This window comes from Oncorhynchus mykiss, chromosome 16, assembly GCF_013265735.2.
Source record: "Oncorhynchus mykiss isolate Arlee chromosome 16, USDA_OmykA_1.1, whole genome shotgun sequence".
In the NCBI taxonomy this organism is placed as follows: domain Eukaryota; kingdom Metazoa; phylum Chordata; class Actinopteri; order Salmoniformes; family Salmonidae; genus Oncorhynchus; species Oncorhynchus mykiss.
In genome coordinates, this window is record NC_048580.1 from 40,640,826 (window position 1) to 40,665,349 (window position 24,524).

At 43.9% G+C, this 24,524-nt stretch overlaps 1 protein-coding gene across 3 annotated transcripts in view; it reads right to left on the minus strand.

Annotated features, from left to right (window-relative positions):
• arhgef25a (Rho guanine nucleotide exchange factor (GEF) 25a) overlaps positions 1 to 15,542 on the minus strand; it is a 128,441-nt gene extending 112,899 nt beyond the window's left edge. For 2 of the 3 annotated variants that reach the window (XM_036946875.1, XM_036946874.1), the window contains exon 1: positions 14,355 to 15,541. In XM_036946875.1, coding sequence (XP_036802770.1) covers positions 14,355 to 14,450 — 96 coding nt within the window. In that variant the 5' untranslated portion in view covers positions 14,451 to 15,541. Of the gene's footprint in view, positions 1 to 14,354 lie in introns of all 3 variants that reach the window. The other variant, XM_036946876.1, reaches the window with a different exon arrangement.
• Positions 15,543 to 24,524: the final 8,982 nt, after the last annotated feature.

The following is a 24,524-nucleotide window of genomic DNA, read 5'->3' on the forward strand; positions in this document are numbered from 1 at the left end:
AGTCGGGAAAAACTACTGAATACAAGAGCAACGTCAACTCACCATCAGTACGACCAGGAATATGACTTTCCCGAAGCGGATCCAAAACAAAGACGTCGTAAAAGAGTGAAACATAGCGGTCTTCTGGTCAGGCTCCGGAGACGGGCACATCGCGCACCACTCCCTAGCATACTACTCGCCAATGTCCAGTCTCTTGACAACAAGGTTGATGAAATCCGAGCAGGGGTAGCATTCCAGAGGGACATCAGAGACTGTAAAAGCTGACCACGACTCCATTTTGTTGCTCCATGCCTACAGACAGAAACTAAAACAAGAAGCTCCCGCGCTCAGGTCTGTTCAACGCTGGTCCGACCAATCTGATTCCAGCTTCAAGACTGCTTCGATCACACGGACTGGGATATGATCCGCATTGCGTCCAACAACATTGACGAATACGCTGATTCGGTGAGCGAGTTCATTAGAAAGTGCATTGATGATGTCGTTCCCATAGCAACGATTAAAACATTCCCAATCCAGAATCCGTGGATTGATGGCAGCATTTGCGTGAAACTGAAAGCATGAACCACTGCTTTTAACCAGGGAAAGGTGACCGGAGACATGACCGAATACAAACAGTGTAGCTATTCCCTCCGAAAGGCAATCAAACAAGCTAAGCGTCAGTATAGAAACAAAGTAGAGTCACAATTCAACGGCTCAGACACAAGAGGTATGTGGCAGGGTCTACAGTCAATCACGGATTACAAAAAGAAAACCAGCCCCGTCACAGACCAGGATGTCTTGCTCCCAGGCAGACTAAATAACTTTTTTGCCCGCTTTGAGGACAATACAGTGCCACTAACGCGGCCCGCAACCAAAACCTGCAGACTCTCCTTCACTGCAGCCAACGTGAGGAAAACATTTAAACGTGTTAACCCTCGCAAGGATTCAGGCCCAGACGGCATCCCCAGCCGCGTCCTCAGAGCATGTGCAGACCAGCTGGCTGGTGTGTTTACGGACATATTCAATCAATCCTTATCCCAGTCTGCTGTTCCCACATGCTTAAAGAGGGCCACCATTGTCCCTGTTCCCAAGGAAGCTAAGGTAACTGAGCTAAACGACTACCGCCCCGTAGCACTCACTTCCGTCATCATGAAGTGCTTTGAGAGACTAGTCAAGTACCATATCACCTCCACCCTACCTGACACCCTAGACCCACTCCAATTTGCTTGCCGCCCAAATAGGTCCACAGACGAGGCAATCTCAACCACACTGCACACTGCCCTAACCCATCTGGACAAGAGGAATACCTATGTGAGAATGCTGTTCATCGACTACAGCTCAGCATTTAACACCATAGTACCCTCCAAACTCGTCATCAAGCTCGAGACCCTGGGTCTTGACCCCGCCCTGTGCAACTGGGTACTGGACTTCCTGACGGGCCGCCCCCAGGTGGTGAGGGTAGATAACAACATCTCCACCCACTGATCCTCAACACTGGGGCCCCACAAGGGTGCGTTCTGAGCACTCTCCTGTACTCCCTGTTCACCCATGACTGCGTGGCCATGCACGCCTCCAACTCAATCATCAAGTTTGCGGACGACACTACAGTGGTAGGCTTGATTACCAACAACGACGAGACGGCCTACAGGGAGGAGGTGAGGGCCCTTTGAGTGTGGTGCCAGGAAAATAACCTCACACTCAACGTCAACAAAACAAAGGAGATGATTGTGGACTTGAGGAAACAGCAGAGGGAGCACCCCCCCTATCCACATCGATGTGACAGTAGTGGAGAGGGTAGTAAGTTTTAAGTTCCTTGGCGTACACATCACGGACAAACTGAATTGGTCCACCCACACAGACAGCATTGTGAAGAAGGCGCAGCAGCGCCTCTTCAACCTCAGGAGGCTGAAGAAATTTGGCTTGTCACCAAAAGCACTCACAAACTTCTACAGATGCACAATCAAGAACTTCTACAGATGCACAATCAAGAGCATCCTGTTGGGCTGTATCACCGCCTGGTACGGCAACTGCTCCGCCCACAACCGTAAGGCTCTCCAGAGGGTAGTGAGGTCTGCACAACGCATCACCGGGGGCAAACTACCTGCCCTCCAGGACACCTACACCACCCGATGTCACAGGAAGGCCATAAAGATCATCAAGGACAACAACCACCCGAGCCACTGCCTGTTCACCCCGCTATCATCCAGAAGGCGAGGTCAGTACAGGTGCATCAAAGCAGGGACCGAGAGACTGAAAAACAGCTTCTATCTCAAGGCCATCAGACTGTTAAACAGCCACCACTAACATTGAGTGGCTGCTGCCAACACACTGACTCAACTCCAGCCACTTTAATTGATGGAAATTGATGTAAAATATATTACTAGCCACTTTAAACAATGCTACTTAATATAATGTTTACATACCCTACATTACTCATCTCATATGTATATATATATATATATACTGTACCCTATATCATCTACTGCATCTTTATGTAATAAATGTATCACTAGCCACTTTAAACTATGCCACTTTGTTTACATACCCTACATTACTCATCTCATATGTATATACTGTACTTGTTGATTTGATTTGATTTGAAATGCTAATTCAGAGGCGGGGCTCCTGGTGGCCGGTGATTTAATGAAGGGAAACTGAAATCAATCTTACCTCATTTCTACCAGCATGTCACCTGTCACACAGGAAGTACCAGTGACGTGATCAATACGGAAGTGGTCCGAGGAAGAGGATGCTAAACTACAGGACTGTTTCGCTAGCACAGACTGGAATATATTCCAGGATTCATCCGATGGCATTGAGGAGTTTACCACATCAGTCACCGGCTTCGTTAATAGGGAAAGGGGGATACCTAGTTAGTTGTACAACTGAATGCCTTCAACTGAAATATGTCTTCCGCATTTAACCTAACCCCACTGAATCAGAGCGGTGCGGGGGGCTGCCTTAGTCAACATCCATGTCTTCGGTGCCCGGTGAACAGTGGGTTAACTGCCTTGCTCAGTGGCAGAACAACAGATCTTTACCTTGTCAGCTCGGGGATTCAATTCAGCAACCTTTCGGTTACTGGTCCAACGCTCTAACCACTAGGCTACCTGCCGCCCCTCCATAAGTTCATCGACAACGTCGTCACCACAGTGACTGTACGTACATATCCCAACCAGAAGCCATGGATTTACAGGCAACATCCACACTGAGCTAAATGCTAGAGCATTGAGAGCATCTTGACTGGCTTCACCACTGCTTGGTATGGCAACTGCTTGGTATGGCAACAAGCTCCCTGCCATCCAGGACCTCTATACCAGCTCGGAGTCAACTCAAGTGGGCAACTAGAGACGTTGCTGATAGTGTGTTTGCGAGATGCGGGACAAAGGCAATTTTAAAACCATCGCACCGCTCCTGATCTGTTTACAGACATCCCCAATCAAACAAAAACATACTCTCTGAGAATGAGTGCACAGCTGGCAAATAGTTGCTTATACTATTAATATCAGTCCATCAGGTGGCTAGCTGCCAGCAGAGACTTCTATTGCAGTAACATTGAGCTTTGGCTAGTATTACTTAGCCAGCTAGAAGGAGGAAGTAAGAAGCTAACGTTCAATGGAGCCTACCTCAGCCAGAGCAAACAAAATAGGCTCATAACAACTTTGCTTTACAGAGTAGGCTACTGAGACAGACAAAGGTGTGGTGCTCAGTGGTGAGACGGAGGTAGGCTGCAATGCATGCAGGAGGAAGCAGAGGAGACAGGGAGAGAAAGTGGGAAGCAAGCAGCGAGAGAGGTTAGTTACCAAACTTGGGGTCGAGGCCCCATGTGGGGTCCTCTGAGAAAATCTGTACTAATCTTATCAAACAACTTAATAAGATGTGTTTCAATATGAACATCTCCACATGGCCTATCTTTCCTTATAGTCCGACATTAAAATGGAATCAAAATGGAAACAATACATTTCTAAAAATATCATATGTTATATCGGTGGTTGTTCATCTTATCTGGGGTTTAGTTTACCCATTACCCCCTTCTTCTTTTTTTACCGAAACATCACTGATATTCATACAGAATGGTGAGTAATATTCTAACAATGAATGTGAATGTGATATGATCATCTGTGTGCTCCATTGATGTCTGTTTGTGTGGGTCTTGATTAGGACTGCCTAGGAATACAAATGTGAACACTATGTCATTTGAGAAAATGAGGTCTATGTGAAGAGCCAATGACTTCATGCAATTCGTCATTAAAACTGACTGAACAGTCGCTGATGCTACATGTCAGTGTGAATCATTTCTAATATAACATTAAACTGTATACTAATAGGCTGTGTGCTTGTAGATCGACTGAGGTGAATGAACCTACAGCAGCCAAGGCTGGGGTCATTTCTGCTTGTATAGAGAAATGCAGTAAATGAGTTTCAACTTTACAAAAACCCATAAATTAATTTTTTTCCCCAAAGAGAATTAACAGCATTCTCCAGCAACTGTAATTTATACATTTATAAGAGCTAGGTAAATGAGTAATCCATTTGGAGAAGGGGATTGTAAAAACACGTGGCAATTGTTGAAGGTGATTTTTCCTTCCACAGTGAAATAGGACATCATTCTCATAATCTGCGTGGATGAAATTTGGAGACCCAAGTTATTGGCTTCAATAGGGCTGACCCTGACGAGTTGATGCATGCGTTTAATAATGTTTTAATTATATGCCTGGGTTTATCTACGTTTCTTGTACAATTTGTATCATGTTAAATATGAGCCACTATCCAGATCCACGTCAGTAATTCCGACATAGATTTATTTCAGCGTCATTCCATTCCGTTGATCTTTCTTTCCTCTGTCACAACCATGTAAATTGTTCCTGAGGGTTGCTAGCAATAGTGGATCACATTAGGCTAAGGTTGTGTAATAATTTGGGACATGTAGCCTATCATTATGGAACTCAGACCGCACGTAGCAGGTTAAACCTGGAGCCTGGAGCACGGTTCACGACGACTGGACCGTTGTCATACAGTTCCATGATTAGTGAGAATTAGAGTAGATTTATAGGATTATAGTTCAACACTTTTTCCCCACCTTCCAATATCTTATGGATTTAACTTGAATATGACAACTTTCAGGATGAACCAGTGTATTTTGTATTCATCAATATGTCGTGTGTAAAGGCTCTCCAAACTGTTTTTTAATATATTCTATTCATTCTTACTTTTCTAACCCCATTTTTTTCAATCTACCAGTTGGTGCTGAAACGGAAACGAATATGCGTAGATGGCTTTCTGTCATTGATCCCTATATTCTGACCCCGTTCTCTCCGTGTATTCTATTGAGTCTGTCAACAAACTTCTAATTAAAGGTACACCATATTTAAAGGGATGGGTTAAGATAAATGTACTGAATTACATTTATTCAGAGCGCGCGAAGTAGCCACACCTGCAGAGCGCCGAATACTGAGAAGTGCATATAAAGGCATGTGTAAGAAGGGCATAAATTCTTAAGTAGGGATCGGGCCCATACAGTATATCTAAGCTACCTCAATTACCTCATACCTCTGCACATAAACTTGGTACTGGTACCCCATGTATATAGCCAAGTTATTATTGCTCATTAAGTATTTAGTGTTACTTTTATTATTACGTGTTATTATTTTTCTATTATTTCTCTATTTTATGTCTCTGCATTGTTGGGAAGGGCACATAAGAATGCATTTCACTGTTTATGAAGCATGTGACGAATACGATTTGATTTGATTTCTTGCAACGTCCCATAAAACGCATCTAGAACAATAATATTGTATATTCTGAGAACATTCTAGACACTTTCTAGATAAGTTCCGCTTGACATTAAGGGAATGTTCTGCTAACACTAACAACAAAACAAGCAAAAAAGGTTATAAGGATTTTGCTAGCATAGATAGAACGTTCCCCTAACTAACTGGACACTCAAACAGGAGAACATTATGGGTAACATTACAAAAACGTTCTCTCTCCCTAGAATTGTTAGCTGGGTTAGTTGATTCTCAATGCTGGGAACTCTGAACTTCTAATGAGCTTCTGAGCTTGGAATCTTCTATTTTTATTTATCGTGTCACGACTTCCGCCGAAGTTAGTGCCTCTCCTTGTTTGGGCGGCGTTCGGCGGTCGTTGCCACTGGCTTTCTAGCTGCCACCGATCTACGTTTCTTTTTCCATTTGTTTTGTCTTGATTGTACACACCTGGTTCCCATTACGTTATAATTTATTCCCTATTTAACCCTGTAGTTCCCACATGGTTTTGTGCGTGTTTGTTCTTTGTTTCGTGTTCAAGACTTCTGTGAGATGGTGTGTTTTCCCTTCGTGGAAATGTTGTTGTTTCTTTTCGAGTAAAGTGCGTCTTTTACTCAGTTCTGTGTCCTGCGCCTGACTCCGTCCTAACCGCTGCACATTGACACATGACAGAAACACGCACCACGTATGGAGTCAGCAGGTGCACCCAGTCCTCTGTTACCAGTGGAGGAGCGCGTCCAGCAGCACGAGACGATGCTCCAAAATCTTGGCACAGCCATGGATAGCGTGCTGCACACCATGGAGAGATGGGAGAGAGGGAGTTTTCCCACACCCCCATCAACTTCACCCCAACCCACACCATTGTCCACCCCTCCGTCACCTGGACCCAGTGGGATTCTGCTCTCGCTCTCGAGGTCATATGATGGGACAGCTGCCGGGTGCCAGGGGTTCCTACTCCAGTTGGAGCTCCACCTGGCGACCGTCCACCCAGCTCCCTCGGGATACCAGAGCGTGTCCGCCCTCATCTCCTGTTTGTCGGGGAAAGCGCTTGTCCGGATCGGGGTCTGTCCATTCCATCCCCCAGCACCTCCGATCCTACACCTATGGAGCTCGGAGGTGCTGCTCTAAGGGTGACCGGATGGGGGGCCGTTTCCTGAACCACCTGTGGCCGCCGAGGGCACACTGCTGGTCGGTGCTGGAGAGGTTCCCCAGGGAGTCGAGGCAGCAGGCAGGGCACTGGTGGATCATCCCAGGTGAGTAGGCACCCGGCTCACCCAGAGCTCCCTATTGCGCACATGTGTGTATGTATAGAATTTGCAGAGTTTTCCCCGCATTCCCAGCATAAGGCGCTAGTAGATTCAGGTGCAGCTGGGAACTTTATTGACCGTTCATTTGCACTTAGATTAGGGATCCCTATTGTTCCTGTTGATGTGCCCTTCCCTGTACATGCCTTAGATTGTAGTCCTTTGGGGTTGGGCCTGATTAGGGAGGTCACAGCTCCACTCTGTATGATAACGCAGGAGGGTCATGAGGAGAGAATTAGCCTCTTCCTGATCGATTCTCCTGCGTTTCCTGTGGTGTTGGGGCTTCCCTGGTTGGCCTATCATGACCCCACTATTTCGTGGCAACAGAGGGCTCTCAAGGGATGGTCACGTCAGTGCTCAGGGAGGTGTATAGGTGTTTCCATAGGTGCAACTACGGTGGAGAGTCCAAACCAGGTCTCCACCATGCACATCCCCCCTGAATATGCCGATTTGGCTCTCGCCTTCTGTAAAAAAAAGGAGACTCAATTACCACCCCATCGACGGGGGGATTGTGTGATAAATCTCCTGGTAGATGCAGCACTTCCCAGGAGTCACGTGTATCCCCTGTCACAGGAGGAGACGGCGGCTATGGAAACATATGTCTCCGAATCTCTGGACAGGGATACATTCGGCCTTCCACTTCACCTGCCTCCTCGAGTTTCTTTTTTGTGAAGAAGAAGGATGGAGGTTTATGCTCGTGCATTGACTATAGATGTATAAATCAGATCACGATGAAGTGAAGTTACCCGCTGCCTCTCATAGCCAGTGTGAGTCATTGCACGAGGTGCGCTTCTTCACCAAATTGGATCTCAGGAGCGCTTACATACCTTAAGGGAACATTTTGACATTTCGTGTATAGTTAGTGAGAAAGTCCATATTGCAAATGTACGGTCCCTTACTAGACGTCCAAAAACGTTTGTAAAATTCGCGGTCGGTGTCGGGCCGTGCGGTAGGGCCGGACCTACCGGGAAGTCATCGAATGAACTTTGTCGGACATTCGGTTTCCGTTTTATAAAATAATCACATTTTGGTCATTTTTCCGCTGTACCGGAAATTCCCACAAGAGGGCATAAGCAATCATATTGCAATTGTACAAAACATCACGAATCACGACGGGGCCTTATCTCGAAAACTGAAAATATTTTGAAGCCGAAACTTGGTGAGCGTAGGTTTGGCATAATGGGCAGTTGGCCCCGAACAAGATGGCGTCTAGGCCTCAACGGTTTTTGAGTTATGGCCATTTCTCTGGGATTAAAGGTCCAAAATGAAAATAGAGAAATTATTTTTCCACTTCACGTCAAAGTCAAGGAGCCTCCGGTGTCAATAAAAAAAGAACCAGCCATTTATCTATCGTCATTTAAGAGAAATCGTACAATGACAAATTGGTGATGTTCACAAATAGGCGTTTTTTTTCCAACAGTTACAGATCCAGTTGCAGGGTGTTCATACGAATCTTTTTAAAGTGTGCTGCGGAGCTCTGCGAGATTTCTGTGATTTTCTATGATTTTCTGAAATAACACACACTCACTAAACCCTCCGTAAATAACTCAGTTCTTAACGTAAAGACTTATAACTCAGGATTCTGTAAAGGCATACCCCAATCAGGATATGAGTTTATTTATAGCTTCCTGTGCCAACCGGAAGTGCCTTAAATGGTGTCATAGTGGCAGTTCCCAAGGGTTAAAAAGGTCAGATCTTTTCAAAACTTCATATGTGTGATTAGGAAACCCCCATAAACTGTAAGTCAGTCATTTCTCCCAACAGATGTCAAAGAAAAGCTCCCTCACACACACACAGGAAGGATGGAGTGACAAAGTGCGGTGCTTAAAGACACAGAGAGCAGGCAATGGCATTACCATAATCCCTAGGCCATGCCGAGTTCAACGAGATATCCCGCTTGACCGTAGCTTGGTCGGTCTAAGCGCAGCAACCATTAGAATAGTAGGCCCAAAATGAAGCCTGCCCCACAATGTAATTTGCTTTCGGGTGACAGTGAGAGAACCGTTAGTTTGCATTGACTTCTCTCCCCATAGGAATACATTGCCTGCACTCCTAAATTCAACCTGAAGCCTATATGGGTTATGAATGCCGTATTAACCTGTCTTCGGTACCAGTCCATCAGGCCACTATGAGGTCGTAGAGACATACACTGCCTGCATTAGTTAACCTTGTTGGAACTTTTAAAGAACCGTCAGACCTAGAGTTCCGAAACTTTAGAAACCTGTTATAGACCTCCGGTCGATAGTGCGTGGTGAGTTAGGTGGCTCTAGAAGGTTCTCGGACCGAGAAACAGCCTCGTATTATTTGCAATGACTTCAATTCATTTTGACCATTACGAAAATGACGACATTTAGAAAGGTCTCAGAGACGCAAAGCTAGGTGCATTGAAACCGGCTCGGCCCATAGAGATGGACCCCAACGTTTCTGTCCGATAGCTCATTCAAGGACCCCGTAGCAAGGCATGGAAAAAAGTGGATTTTCAGCACCAATTAGGGTTTTGCTCGGACACCAAATGACCTATCGAGCCGAAACTTGGGATTCGGGGTCGCCTCAGCTAGGCCTACACATAACATAAGAAATGGACCCGCAGCTAGAACGTAACTACGTGTTTTATGGTTTTTTTTATGGTTTGAACCGAAGGCGTTGTGAATATTGGGCCAGCTCTGAAGTATGCAATAGTTGGCTACTAAACGAGTTGGAAAAAGTGGGGTTGGTGTCAGTTTGTATCAGTTTGGTGTCAGAATGATATCTAATTGACTGATGGACTCTTGTCCACTTGACTCTTGTCCATTTGCAATATGTTTAAACAGTGAGGTACCATCACCAAAGTGACATTCTGAAATCAACCCTAACGAGCGATTGAGATGAACCAGAATCACTGCCCAGCCATCCCGAGTTCATCGGGCCAGTCAATTTCACATTCCTGCAGGATTTTTATAGCATGACAAATTCGTGATGGTACCTGCCCATTGAACCATATTGCAAATGCACAGTGACTTTGCAAAAGTAAGAAAACATAAACAAATGGACATAATGAAATCATGAAAACAATGCGTATTCATCAGAATATTTTAAACAGTCCATAAAGCACTCAGGACGGCCCCCACTGATAGAGGGCCATAGTAGGGTACTCCCATAGCGGGCATGGATGACAGGAGTACCGGTAAATGTATTTAAAACAGTATTTTAATTTTTGGGTTACCAGATGCACATTTCAAATCACCAGTTGCACGGAGGAAAATCACAATCTGCGTCCATCGTCATATTTTAAACTGTCCATAAAGCACTCAAGGACGGCCCCCACTGATAGAGGGCCGTAGTAGGGTGTTCACATAGCAGGCTATAATAATAGAATGACCGGTAAATGTATTTTGAACCATATTTAAATTTTTGGGTTACCAGATGCACATTTCAGATCACCAGTTGCACGGAGGAAAATCACAATCTGCATCCATCGTCATATTTTAAACTGTCCATAAAGCACTCAGGACGGCCCCCATGGATAGAGGGCCGTAGTAGGGTACTCCCATAGCGGGCATGGACAATAGGAGTCCCGGTAAATGCATTTACAACCATATTTTTATTTTTGGGTTACCAGTTGCACAACAATGCACGTGCATTCGCAATATGATTCTATAGTGAAAAAACATCACCAAAGTGACATTCTGAAATCAACCCTAACGAGCGATTGAGATGAACCAGAATCACTGCCCGGCCATCCTGTGTTCATCAGGCCAGTCAATTTTGCATTTCTGCAGGATTTTTGACCATGCCAAATTTCTTTTGACATTTGGCCAAAGAAAAAGTGACGTTTGACTTCCTATGAAATCATATTGCAAATGGACAAAACATATGCCTTGTGCACAAGTAAAAAAGAAAAATTATGATAATACAAGTTGACAAAAGTATAGTTTGAGCAAAGTATAGTTTGACTTTTGAGCATGCCAAATTCGTGATGGTAAATTCCCATTGAAACACATTGCAAATGCACGTGCATTTGCAATATGATTCAATAGTGAAAAAAACATCACCAAATGGACATGATGAAATCACCACAACGAGTGATGGAAAGGAACAACTATCACTGCCCAGCCATCCTGTGTTCATCAGGTCAGTCAATTTTGCAATTCTGCATGATTTTTGAGCATGCCAAATTCGTGATGGGAAATGCCCATTGAAACATATTGCAAATGCACGTGCATTTGTAATATGATTCAATAGTGAAAAAAACATCACCAAATGGACATGATGAAATCAACACAACGAGTGATGGAAAGGAACAACTATCACTGCCCGGCCATCCCGAGTTCATCAGGCCAGTCAATTTTGGCATTTGGCCCCCCAAAAAGTGACTTTTGACTTCCTATGAAATCATATTGCAAATGGACAAATCATATTCCTTATGCACAAGTTAAAAATATAAAAAAATTATGATAATAACATTTTACAAAAGTATGGTCATACATTTCTTACACATGATTAATTGACTTAAAATCAAAACAATTTTGAAAAACGGTCCAGAAAGCACTTTTTTTACGAGGGTGATACGTTTTTTTTTTTAAAGTTCCCATTTTCGACTTTTGACTTCCTATTAAATCATATTGCAAATGGACAAAACATATGCCTTATGCACAAGTAAAAAAATAAAATAATAAATATGATAATAAAATACGACTAAAGTATGTTGATACAGTTCTTATACGTGTGTAATTGACACAAAATTCGAAAGAATTTTGAAAAACGGTCCAGAAAGCACTTTTTTAAGGGTGTGTGAAGTTTTTTACAAAATTTTGACATTTTTTACTTTTGACTTCCTATGAAATCATATTCCAAATGGAGAAAACATATGCCTTATGCACAAGTAAAAAAAAAATATATATGATAATAAAATATGACTAAAGTATGTTGATACAGTTCTTATACATGTGTAATTGACACAAAAATCGAAAGAATTTTGAAAAACGGTCCAGAAAGCACTTTTTTAAGGATGTGTGAAGTTTTTTACAAAATTTGGAAATTTTTGACTTTTGACTTTTGACTTCCTATGAAATCATATCGCAAATGGACAAAACATATGCCTTATGCGCATGTAATTAAAAAAACAAATTATGATAATAAAATTGGACAAAAGTATATTCATACAGTTCTTACACATGTGTAATTGACCAAAAAATCGAAAGAATTTCGAAAAAACGGTCCAGAAAGCACTTTTTTCAGGGGTGATAAGTTTTTGACAAAAAAATCATTTTTTTAAAATGTTGCTTTTGGATGTTGACCTCAGGGTTTCACCCCCAGAGTAATGGGCTCTGCGATCCTATTGCCAGGACCGGCCGGGGGAGTGGGTGGCTTTCATCCCCTGGGCAGAGATGGGCCAAAACTCTCTCCGCCACTCCTCCACTACCCTGTCTCCCTTTCCAGTGTGTACTAGGATATCAGCCGGTCCTGGCACCGTGGCATCAGAGCCAGATTGAGGCACATGCGGTGGATGAATGGTTTCGGCGCTCCTTTACTTTAATTGGTAAAGGTAAAGTTTCTTTTTCCATTTGTTTTGTCTTGATTGTACACACCTGGTTCCCATTACGTTATCATTTATTCCCTATTTAACCCTCTAGTTCCCACATGGTTTTGTGCACGTTTGTTCTTTGTTTAGTATTCAAGACTTCTGTGAGATGGTGTGTTTTCTCTTCGTGGAAATGTTGTTGCTTCTTTTCGAGTAAAGTACGTCTTTTACTCAGTTCTGTGTCCTGCGCCTGACTCCGTCCTAACCGCTGCACATTGACACATGACATATCGTGTCTGATACTGCACTGTAACAAACCGTTTTGATTTCATTTAGCATCTGACTGGCTTCCATGTAAAGGCCTACAGCAGTTGTGTGTTTATAAAACAGTCATGAGAGAGAGAGGGGAGAGAGGGGGAGGGAGGTAGAGTGGGAGAGAGAAATATAAAGGGGGAGAGGGAAGGAGGGAAAGAGGGAGGGGGAGAGAGAAGGAGCGAGAGAGGGAGGAAGGGAGGGTGAGACAGAGAGGCAGTGAGGGTAAGAGAGAGAGAGACAGAGAGAGAGAGGGAAGCCTTAGTTAGAATCTCATGAGTTTGTTTAAGGGGAGATGTCTTAATCAGTACTACTCCAATTCCTGTGTCTGAGACACATCCAAGATTCCTCCCAACCACTGAAGAGAGACCACCAGGCACACACACACACTCTCACGTATCCTACTTGCTCTCTCTACCTATTACTCTGTCTATCTCTGTTAGTCTTCCTGTCTCTCTATCGCTCTTTCTCTCCCTGTCTCTCACTCTTGAACTCTCTCTCCCACTCTTTCTGTATCACTCCCTCTCTGTGTCTTTCTCTGTCCCTTTCTGTACATATTGCCCATCTGTTTGTGTGACTTGCCTTATGCAAGAGTTATCCTTAAGAGTCAAGCTATCAAAAAATGTGTTAAAGTCCAAATGTAGCTTGGTGTTCCTGTTGAGAATGTTATTGATGTCAATGACTGATCGGATTATAATGGGTTACACAAACACACACACACACACACACACACACACACACACACACACACACACACACACACACACACACACACACACACACACACACACACACACACACACACACATTCTCTCTCATCTGTGGAACATGTTTGTTAACAGTCCATCTGAGGAGTGTCTGACCTATTGTCTTTAACAGATGAGGGTTAAGGGTCATGCCAATATGCGCACACACGTGCGTGCGCACATACACACATATACACACACACAATCTCATCTGTGGAATGTGTTTGCATTGTAAACAGTCCATTTGATGTTGTCTGACCTAATCTCTATAACAGACGAGGGTTAAGGGTCATGCCATTAGAGTACTGGAAACTCTGGACACTTCAAAGACGCTAGTATTGCTAAAAATAAAGTCTGCACTATTGTCTCCATTCAGACATATGAACAGGGGTTTCATGTTCCTGATATGAAATCAGTTAGGTCATTAACTGTACTGTCTTTGAATAACTTGTATGACCTATTTGGTCATTTCAATCTACAACAGAGATTTCCAAAACCATAAGAAACAAATAACCTGTTATGATTGCACTGGCCTACAACACACGTTTCTGGACTACAACACACGTTTCTGGACTACAACACACGTTTCTGGACTACAACACACGTTTCTGGACTACAACACATTTCTGTTCTAGCTTATCTCTAGGACACACCAAAGAAGTGCTGAATGTGAAGAGAATATCGCAACCCAATAAAACAACACCAATTAACAACACTGCCACCAACCAAAACTTGATATGTCACTCACCCACTGTTGATTGGGCAATGCCAAGGAAGTCAGCATGTCAGCCATAGCACCCAGCATCTGGTCTGTCCGCCCCTGGTTCTTCTGAAGCGCCTTCATTCTTCCCTCAAAAACCTCTCCTTTTCTACTTTGCTCTCTCTCCTTCTTCCTTTCTCACTTTCTCCTCCTGTAAGTCCTCCCTCTGTTTGTTGTTGCCGTTCTTCCTTTCCTCAGTTCACCACGGTTTTTCCTCCTCCTCCTTTCCTCCACAGTCTGTCACTCCTCCTCTCCCTGTTTCTCTCCCCCTCCTCTCCACTGTTCCTTCTCTCTGTCTGTTCCCTCCTTCACCTCTCCTCCTACAAAGCACGGTGCCAGAGTTTAGAGCCGCTGCCTTGTCTCGTCCTGGCCTGGTCTGAGCCACAGGAACTCACACACACACACACACACACACACACACACATACACACACACACACACACACACACACACACAATAAACACACTCACTCAGACACACACACCACACACGTACCTACACACACTGAGCGTGAGTCAGAGGATCTTGCATACACATAAACAATTACATTTTGAATAGGAGAACATGTTGTCTGGAGCGTGCCTGGCTGGAACACTCACACACGCACAAAACACACATGCTGCCTGGGACTAAGAGTGTGCCCAGGCTTGCTGGGATGAGCGCAGTCCTGTCCTCACACACACAAACACACATACACACACACAGGTGGTGGCTCACAGTGTCTCTTCTTCAGGTCACCTAGTCCCCTCTATACAGGGTTCCCTCTGGATAAACATCCTTCCCTTTTTTCCCCCCTCTATTCAGTAGATCCTTCACTCTCTCCCTTTTCCTTTGCCAAATGGATCCCTTCCTCTTTTCCTCTCCCAAGTGGCTTTTTCCTCTGTTCAGTAGATCCCTCTCTCTTTTCCTCTGACCACCGGATCCCCCTCTCTTTTATTCTGTCCAGAAAATCTATCTTTCCCCCTTCCTCCTCTGGTTAATTCAGTGGACAGGGAGTGTACTGTTAGGTCCACGCTGAGATGTACTGCCCTGAGGCATTCTCTTTTTACCTTCTCTTCCCTTTTTCTTCTTCTCTTTTCTTCTTTTACCTCAACATTCTCCTGCCTTGTTGTCATTGGCTGTCCATGATCACCTCCCCATCCCCAAACCTATCCTCCCTCTTTCCGTCTGTCTCTCCCCTCTCATCATTGCCTTCCTCCACCCCACTTCCTAGTTCCCCACTTCCCCTAACTACTTCAATCCCTCGTTTCCTCGAGCTCTCTCCCCTCCCTCTCTTCTCTCAGTTTCTCTACTGCTCCTGACAGTCTAACTCTCTTCGTCCCTATGTCCCTCTCTCTCTCTTTATCTCTCCCCTTGTCTGAGGGTGTGACACATGGTTTGGGTGAACTGTAAAGGGTCAGGACAGGCCCAAATAAGGACTGCAGCACACTGCCCCTCAGTGCAGGATGCCTCCATTTAGATTACGCAGTCACTGATTATACAGTAACAGTGGACTCACTCTGCAGACTGCACGCACACACGCGCGCACGCACACGCGCACACGCACTCACACACACACACACACACACACACTCAAGTACTTAGTCAACCCCAGATGTGTTCTCAGATAAGTGATTCACAGGCAGGGAGAAGCAGTAGCCTAGTGTTGTTGCTATTCTGCAGTGAGAGATTGGCCTGATAAGTGCGTGGTGATGGTGTATTTACGGTAGATTGAGACCCACCGGGTGTGATGGAAACGGCCTAGTTTCAAGTTTTATTAGTCGTATGTGCAGGATACACACGGAACACACCGTCCAACAAAATGCTTACTTGCAGGTTCCTTCTGGACAATGCAACAACAACAAGCTCTTGTCCATGTGCCACAGAGCATTAGTACACATTCCTCTAGTCCTGCACACAGGGGCGTCATGCCCCTCAAACATCTGAGGGGGCACAAAATATATGAGGATAGCGTCTTGGTAGATAGTTATGAGGTTGGGAGCTTCATAACATTATCAAGTGGCTAGTAGTATTACAGAGAAGATAAATGAATAATGTTATTTGAAAAATCTGGCCCCTGTTCCCCCTATGGGCATGGTGCCTCTGCCTGCACATGCATCTGGTTGTTGTCATCGCTTGTTGGGACCATGGCCTGTATCCACAAAAGCCCTGTTTATATCCTAGGTGCCGACGTGTCGTTTGTGCCCACATTTTTAGACAGGTGTACATGATTTAAAGCCACATTTTGTGATCTGATTGAGATCAGATTTTCCTGACCACCTCCGGAGGTACTCAGGGATGCGTTGTGTCTGAATATATTATACATGTAGATGGATCTGGACATTGAAATCCTTTAAATCATCATTACCCCGCCCTCTAAAATCATTAACAGGAGGCACCACTGACACATAGTATCAATATGTGTCTTAAAAAATATATATGCAGTACCGGTCAAAAGTTTGGACACGCCTACTCATTCAAAGGTTTTTCTTTATTTTTACTATTTTCTACATTGTAGAATAATAGTGAAGACATCAAAACTATGTTAAACAAATTCAAATAAATTTTATATTTTATATTCTTCAAAGTAGCCACCCTTTGCCTTGATGGCAGCTTTGCACTCTCTTGGCATTCTCTCAACCAGCTTCACCTGGAATGCTTTTCCAACAGTCTTGAAGGAGTTCCCACATATGCTGAGCACTTGTTGGCTGCTTTTCCTTCACTCTGCGGTGAAACTCATCCCAAATCATCTCAAATGGGTTGAGGTCGGGTGATTGTGGAGGCCAGGTCATCTGATGCAGCACTTCAGATCATCTCATTCTTGGTCAAATAGCCCTTACACAGCCTGGAGGTGTGTTGGGTCATTGTCCTGTTGAAAAACAAATGATAGTGCCACTAAACGCAAATCAGATGGAATGGCATATCGCTTCAGAATGCTGTGGTAGCCATGCTAGTTACAGTAAGTGTGCCTTGAATTCTAAATAAATCACTGACAGTGTCACCAGCAAAGCACCCCCTCACCATCACACCTCCTTCTCCATGCTTCACAGTGGGAACCACACATAATCTGCGTCTCACAAAGACACGGCAGTTGGAACCTAAAATCTCCAATTTGGACAGATTTTCACCGGTCTAATGTCCATTGCTCCTGTTTCTTGGCCCAAGCAAGTACATTTTCCTGATTGACTGACCTGCATGTCTTAAAGTAATGATGGATTGTCATTTCTCTTTGCTTATTAGAGCTGTTCTTGCCATAATATGGACTTGGTCTGATTGGCTCAAATGCATTAAGGAGGAAAGACATTCCACAAATGAACTTTTAATTTGTTTTGGCACACCTGTTAATTGAATTGCATTCCAGGTGACTACCTCACGAAGCTGGTTGAGAGAATGCCAAGAGTGTACAAAGCTATCATCAAGGCAAAGGGTGGCTACTTTGAAGAATCCGAAATGTAACTTATATTTTTATTTGTGGAACACTTTTCTGGTTACTACATGATTCCATATGTATTATTTCATAGTTTTGATGTCTTCACTATTATTCTATAATGTAGAAAATAGTTTAAAAAATAAAGTACAAATCTGAAATGAGTAGGTGTGTCCAAACTGTAAGTCAACATCTAAGTATTAAGAATGAAGTATTTGTATGTCAATTGTTATGGCTGTATTGTTTTAAAAACCCAATCATGTTGTGGGTCCATCAGACCCGCAAACATTGGGTGAATAACAAAAACATGAACGCCACACAAGGGTTAATGTGTGTCTTATTGTCTATATAGTCATTCCCTTGTAAAGTTGTGTATTTAATCATTGCAGTTTTTTCCAAGCTCAGGCATTAATTTACAGCCCAGTTTCATGTTAAGTTACATTGATTCAGTTCGCTATTGAAAGTTTATTATCTTTAATTATTCCATGTCATTTATCTGCGGGTTGATCCGCTAAATGGATGCAGTGTTTAGAACCTCAAGATTCATCATTTTTATATGGTTGTTTGTTGTATTTTTTCTGTTCCTACGCTTCACCAACCGGTCATGTTCTCCACTGTGTATGCAGATGAGTGTCAGTGGGGGGTGGGGGGGGCTCGGATCTTGATTTGTTTTAGAAATAGGCCTAGGCAAAATTATTACTTATTAGTGAATAGACTGTTGATTCAAGTACTCTGACTCACGGGCACCAGTCCACTTCTGACCCCTATGTTGTAAACTTTTGGGGGGTAGCCCCAGGAGAGACTCGAACCCAGATCCAGCGGCTGTCAAGCAAACATGTTATCCATCACACCAAGAGGTCCGGTCAACTTGATGAGGTTGCTAGGTGTTAGGTTAAAGGGGAAATCCACCCCCCAAAAAACGATATTTTTGAATTTTTTTCATTAGTCCAAAATGTTTTGCGTGTCAGCACTCAGCTTTTCAAGATATTGGACTTTTGAGAAGCAAAGTGTCACTGACCACACCATCAGCCTGGGAGACACCTCCTGTGAAAAGATAAACAAGGTGCTAGACTCCACCTTATATACGTTTAGGTTGGGTGCTGTATCCTCGTATATATAATCCACAGTACATAAATGGGACAGCACTCCGGTGAATAAATATAAAGGTACATTTTTATTGTCGTACGAACATTGGGTATAAGCCCTTCTTCACCGTGCCATGGCAATGGCAATCAATGTCACAAAAACGATACCACACACAGGTGGTCATAATTCTAAATAATCAGTCAGTATTGGCCCAATCAAGAGATCCCAGCAGGGGAAGCTGTGGGGGAAACATGAAAACCAAATAAAAATATATAAACGCACAATACAGATACATTATGACATCATTGCCTAAATGTTTGACCTACATGTTTAAAACCTACAACAAAAACAAGAGAAATAACATTCCTCATTAAGGCCTGCTGGGGCAAGAGTGCCTAAACAGTCTATCCAATTATGTGTCTCATTTATCCCTATCGCCTCCTGTGCCAGTCGGTGTTCAGATACTAATACTATAGCGCTTCAGGTACACACACACACGAACGCACACATCCTACTAACGTTAAGGCTATCCAAATGTATGTCACACCACTGATTCCTCCCTCTTCTCATCTAGCCTGGAGTCAGGAAGTCACACATTATTCCTTGCAGAACTCCAAACTCACATACACACACACACACACACACACATTCCGAGAACTCCAAACACTAGTTACTCGCCCTTCCACTGCCAGAGCCTACTTGGCATGGACAAATATGGGGCTGATTTCTCTAACAGACTCATTCTTCACTGGTGATGCTGTAGAGCGGTAGAACTTTGGGCTTTGCTCTTCAGAACGAGAGGAGGAATTATGAAGGTGGGGTGGAGGAGAAAGGAGAGAGTTGGGTGACGAGGGGAGGAATGGGTGAGGAGGAAGAGGCTGTCAACCAGGCACATAGCTGAAAATAATCTAGCAGATCCCTGCAAGAGAGGAGTCTAGCAGAGTTAAGAGCGGTGCTGGAAACTGCCAACAGTCTAATATTAGCCTTGCACACAGCTGTCTTTAGAACCAGTACTGTGGCTAAACTTAGTTCTCCCATCCCAGGCCCCCTCTTTCTATCCCCAGACCCCTCCCTCTCTATCTCACCAACCTGGAATCAGGGGTAAACGTACCATAGTAAAAGTTCATCCGAGACACACCAATTAGCATGATATGGTACATTTCTTATAGTATGTATTAATTTGAGGATGTCCATCATTCATTTCGTGTGATATGTTACGAATTACAATTTGCATAGTATGTTACAAATTGCAATTTGTATGATATGTTATGAATTTGCTAAGTGTATGATATGTTAACGAATTCCAATTTGTTGTTGCTAACTTTAGCTAGTTGGTTAGGTGGCTAACGTCAGCTAGGTCACCAATATAATGTAGGCTAGGGGTCAGGGTTACGGGTTAAAGTTAAGGTTAGGGTTAGGATTCAGGTCAAAGGGTTAAGGTCAGGGTTAAGGGAATGGTTAGCGAACATGCTAAGTAGTTGCAAAGTAACTAAAAAGTAGTAAGTAGCTGCAAAGTTGCTAATTAGCTAAACTTGTTCTCTATGAGATTCGAACGGCCAGTCTTTTGGTTGCTAGACGTTTGCATTATATGCGAACCCAACCACCCTATTTTGATTTTGACTTAAGTAACCTTCTGTCTTATGTAACCATACCAAACGTAACATATGATACAAAATGTTCCGTATTTACATTTACTATGTTACGTCTAGTCTATACATTTATATTTTAGTCATTAGGCAGAGTCTCTTATCCAGAGCCACTTACAGTTGGTGCATTATCTTAAGATAGCAAGGTGAGACAACCACATATCACGGGCAATAACGTAGCTATCAGTAGAGTCAGAGCTAGGGGGGTGGGTCAAGTGCTGGTTAAATTTGTTTTGGTGTTTTTTTTTGGGGGGGGGGGGTCGAGGTGAGGAGGAGTATTATTTAATTAAGACTTTTGAAGAGGTAGGGTTTCAGATGCTTTCGGAAGATGGGCAGGGACTCTGGCTTCATGGAGATGCTAGTTCCACCATTGGGATGCCAGGACAGAGAATAACTTGGACTGGGCTGAGTGGGAGCTGCCCTCCCGTAGGGGTGGGAGGGCCAAGAGACCAGAGGTGGCAGAATGGAGTGCTCGGGCTGAGGTGTAGAGTTTGAGCATAGCTTGAAGGTAGGGAAGGGCAGTTCCTCTTGCTGCTCCGTGGGTAAGCAGATATGGTCTTGTAGTGGATGCGAGCTTCGACTGGGAAGCCAGTGGAGTGTGCGGAGGAGCGGGGTGACATGAGAGAACTTGGGAAGGTTGAAAACCAGGCGGGTTGCAGCGGGCTGGATAAGTTGCAGGGGTTTGATGGCACAAGCAGGGAGCCAAGCCAACAGTGAGTTGCAGTAGTACAGATGGAAGAGGACAAGTGCCTGGATTAGGACCTGCACCGCTTCCTGTGTGAGGTAGGGTCGTATTCTACGGCTGTTGTAGAGCATGAACCTGCAGGAGTGAGTCACTGCTTTGATGGTTGCAGAGAACGACAGGGTGTTGTCCATGGTCACGCCAAGGTTCTTTGCACTGGGGAGTTGTCAACCGTGATGGCGAGGTCTATGAGACCAGGCTGGTCTCCCTCCTACTCTGTGAGTTTGGGCTCATTACTTCATAAAGGTCAAAAGACAGGCAGGTACAAAATGTGAACTCGGATTGCTGGATTCAGTACACCATAGAACCTGAAATCAACTTACACACTCACTCTGTCACTCTCACACACCGAGGCACTTCACCATTTTGTAACCTCAATATTCATTAGGACTCTGGAAAGAATTTGCATCCAGACAAATGAATCAGCATGGAAGGGAACATCAGGAAATGTCTGGTTTGGAAGATGTTTATAAAAATGTCATCCATTGAAAAAATATAAATTGAATTCACATGTTCAACTGGATTTAATCTTCTTCATAGGACAACAAGTAAAATCTCCAATCTTTCAGTTAGTTTCCACTGTGAAAACGTAACACACTCATACCCAATGTCAGCCAGATGCATATGCATTTTGATTTGCCAGATGTCTAGCCCACATTTTCCGTACTTGACGCACACGTACATCGCTTTGCAACTAGCTAAAAGCTAGCTAGTTGGAGTCTGTGTGTGTACTTCCGTTTGTACCACCGCACGCTAAAGCCACGCGCGGGTTGAAAATATTGAATGCATGCGGTACACATAACGTACCGCAGCCTAGTGTGACACCCCCAACGTAGCGTTGCGGACTGCTCCATTGACAATGAATGACTTCCTCTGTAACTCCAAAGAGTTTGATGCCTCTGGTGGACATGAGCTGTAACCAACTGTTGCTGCCATAGACTACATGGTTGGCGCATGTGGACTATGCTCTGCTGCCCCTGTCTGGTACTGGGTGGAGTTGCAGTCTCATCTTTTGTGATTCAACCTCCCCTTCTAAGAGGTGGAGAAAGGCATGTTGTTTTTCATGACATGGGTCTGTGTTCCCACAGACTGAGCTAGTCGTCTCTTCAACAGTCATTCCTTCTCTTCTCTGGGTTTGCACGAAATGGCGCCTCGTTCTTTATATAGTGCACTTCCCTATTCAGGCCCTGGTCAAAATTCATTCACTTCATAGGGAATAGGGTGCCATTTGCGATGGGATTCAGGTTTTGAATTTCCACTTAGGTGCAAAAGCCAGGCAGATTGCACTGAGGTTCGAGCTCAGATCACTGGATTCAAAGTCTGATAGTGAGGCTTGATGTCTCCTCCGCTCCGCTTCTACCCCCTCGCCCCCGCCCACCCCATCGATCGCGCTCCCCCGCTCTCATTCCCCCGGTCTCTCTGACCCCTCTCCCTCCCTCCCTTCTCTCTTCTCTGGGGGATGTAGTGACTGACCCTGGGTTCTAAGCTGACATGTGGAATTGTTTTAAGAAGGTCATACCATGGATCATGTAGGTATTTTAGGACCCCTTTAAAATATAAAATATTGAATTTGGATGTTACTACTATATCCCATAGAAACGCATTGAATAAGACATTCAGAAATGGCAAAAAAGACAGTAAAATAACTCATAAGGAATAAGGTGTTCCAATGGTAGACTTTTGTCCGGTAGTGTATATATATATATACACTACCGGACAAAAGTCTACCATCAATTGACTCCAGGGGGGTTTAACCGCGGCATGTATCCTAACGGTTTTTGAGTGTTGGGCCAGTTACAGAAAGGTCACTGGTTGGATTCCCCGAGCCGACTAGTTGGAAATTCTGTTAATGTGGCACTTAACCCTAATTGCTACTGAACGTCGCTCTCGATAAGAGCGTCTGCTAAATGACTAAAAATGTAAATTATATTTCTCTTCTTGTCTGTCACACCAGCCAGGTCCTACCAAGATTTGAACTCTGATCACTGGATACAAAATCCAGAGTACTAACTGTTGCACCATAGAACCTGGGAACTTTCTGGCATCATGTGAATCTCTCTGAATCTCTCTGAATCTCTCTGAATCTCTTTGTGCCTCGAATGACTGGCTGAGATGTTGCAGCCTAGTATTCCAACACACCTCCTACTGTATAAATGCCTACCACTTCTTGTTCTATGGAGCTTTTAGTTTTAGTGAATATTACAGCATTTTGTTGTCCTGAAAGTTCATTTCACTGGTACTGCAAAGTTGATCTGACAGAAACGCCAAAGGCAGCTTTTGATAAGCTATGAGACGTCTTCAATGGGCCTAGGGACATTTGATAGGATTGACAGAGATTGGAAGCCCTTAGTGTTTCCAGCAACAGCCGTCTGTTGTCTAACGAACTCTTAATGCCAGGCAGGTGCTTCAATCGACGATCTCTGACAGATTTTTGTCGTTTTTTTTATGTGTATGGCTACAGGGGTTTTCACAAGAGCTCGCTATGATAGGCATAGTTATATAAATGTGGGTTTTCTTGCATTAGTGTTGTCAGTGAGAGGAGGGGCAGAGAGCTCAGAGAGCACAGGTACCTTTGGATGTGGATAATGTCCTTGCCTTAGGCTTGTTTTAAAAGGCTCAGCTCAACGGTACCCTTAAACTGTACACTCAGGGCTATTTTAGTGCTTCTAAGACATGGATGCTTTGAAACACATGTAGCACTGGCACTGGCACATAACTAACTGGTCACTTGAGTACTGTTTACATACTGTTTTACCCATTATGTATGTATATACTGTATTGTAGTCAATGCCATCCGGTTCAACTATTTCTGTACATATACTATTCTATCCTATCTATTCTTCAGATATACTATATATCCTGTCCACATACTGTCCATAATGTCTATACATCCCATCACATATATATATATATACTGAACAAAAATATAAACACAGCGTGTAAAGTGTTGATCCCATGTTTCATGAGATTAAATGTTTTTAAATCCCACAAATGTTGCATGGCACAAAAGTTTATTTCGCTCATATTTTGTGCACAGACGTGTTTATATCCCAGTTAGTCAGCATTTCTACTTTGCCAAGATAATCCATCCCCCTGACAGGTGTGGCATATAGAGAAGCTGATTAAACAGCATGATAATTACCCAGGTGCACCTTGTGCTGGGGACAATAAAAGGCAACTTTAAAATGTGCAGTTTTGTCACACAACACAATGCCACAGATGTCTCAAGTTTTGAGGGAGCGTGCGATTGGTATGTTGACAGCAGGAAAGTCTATCAG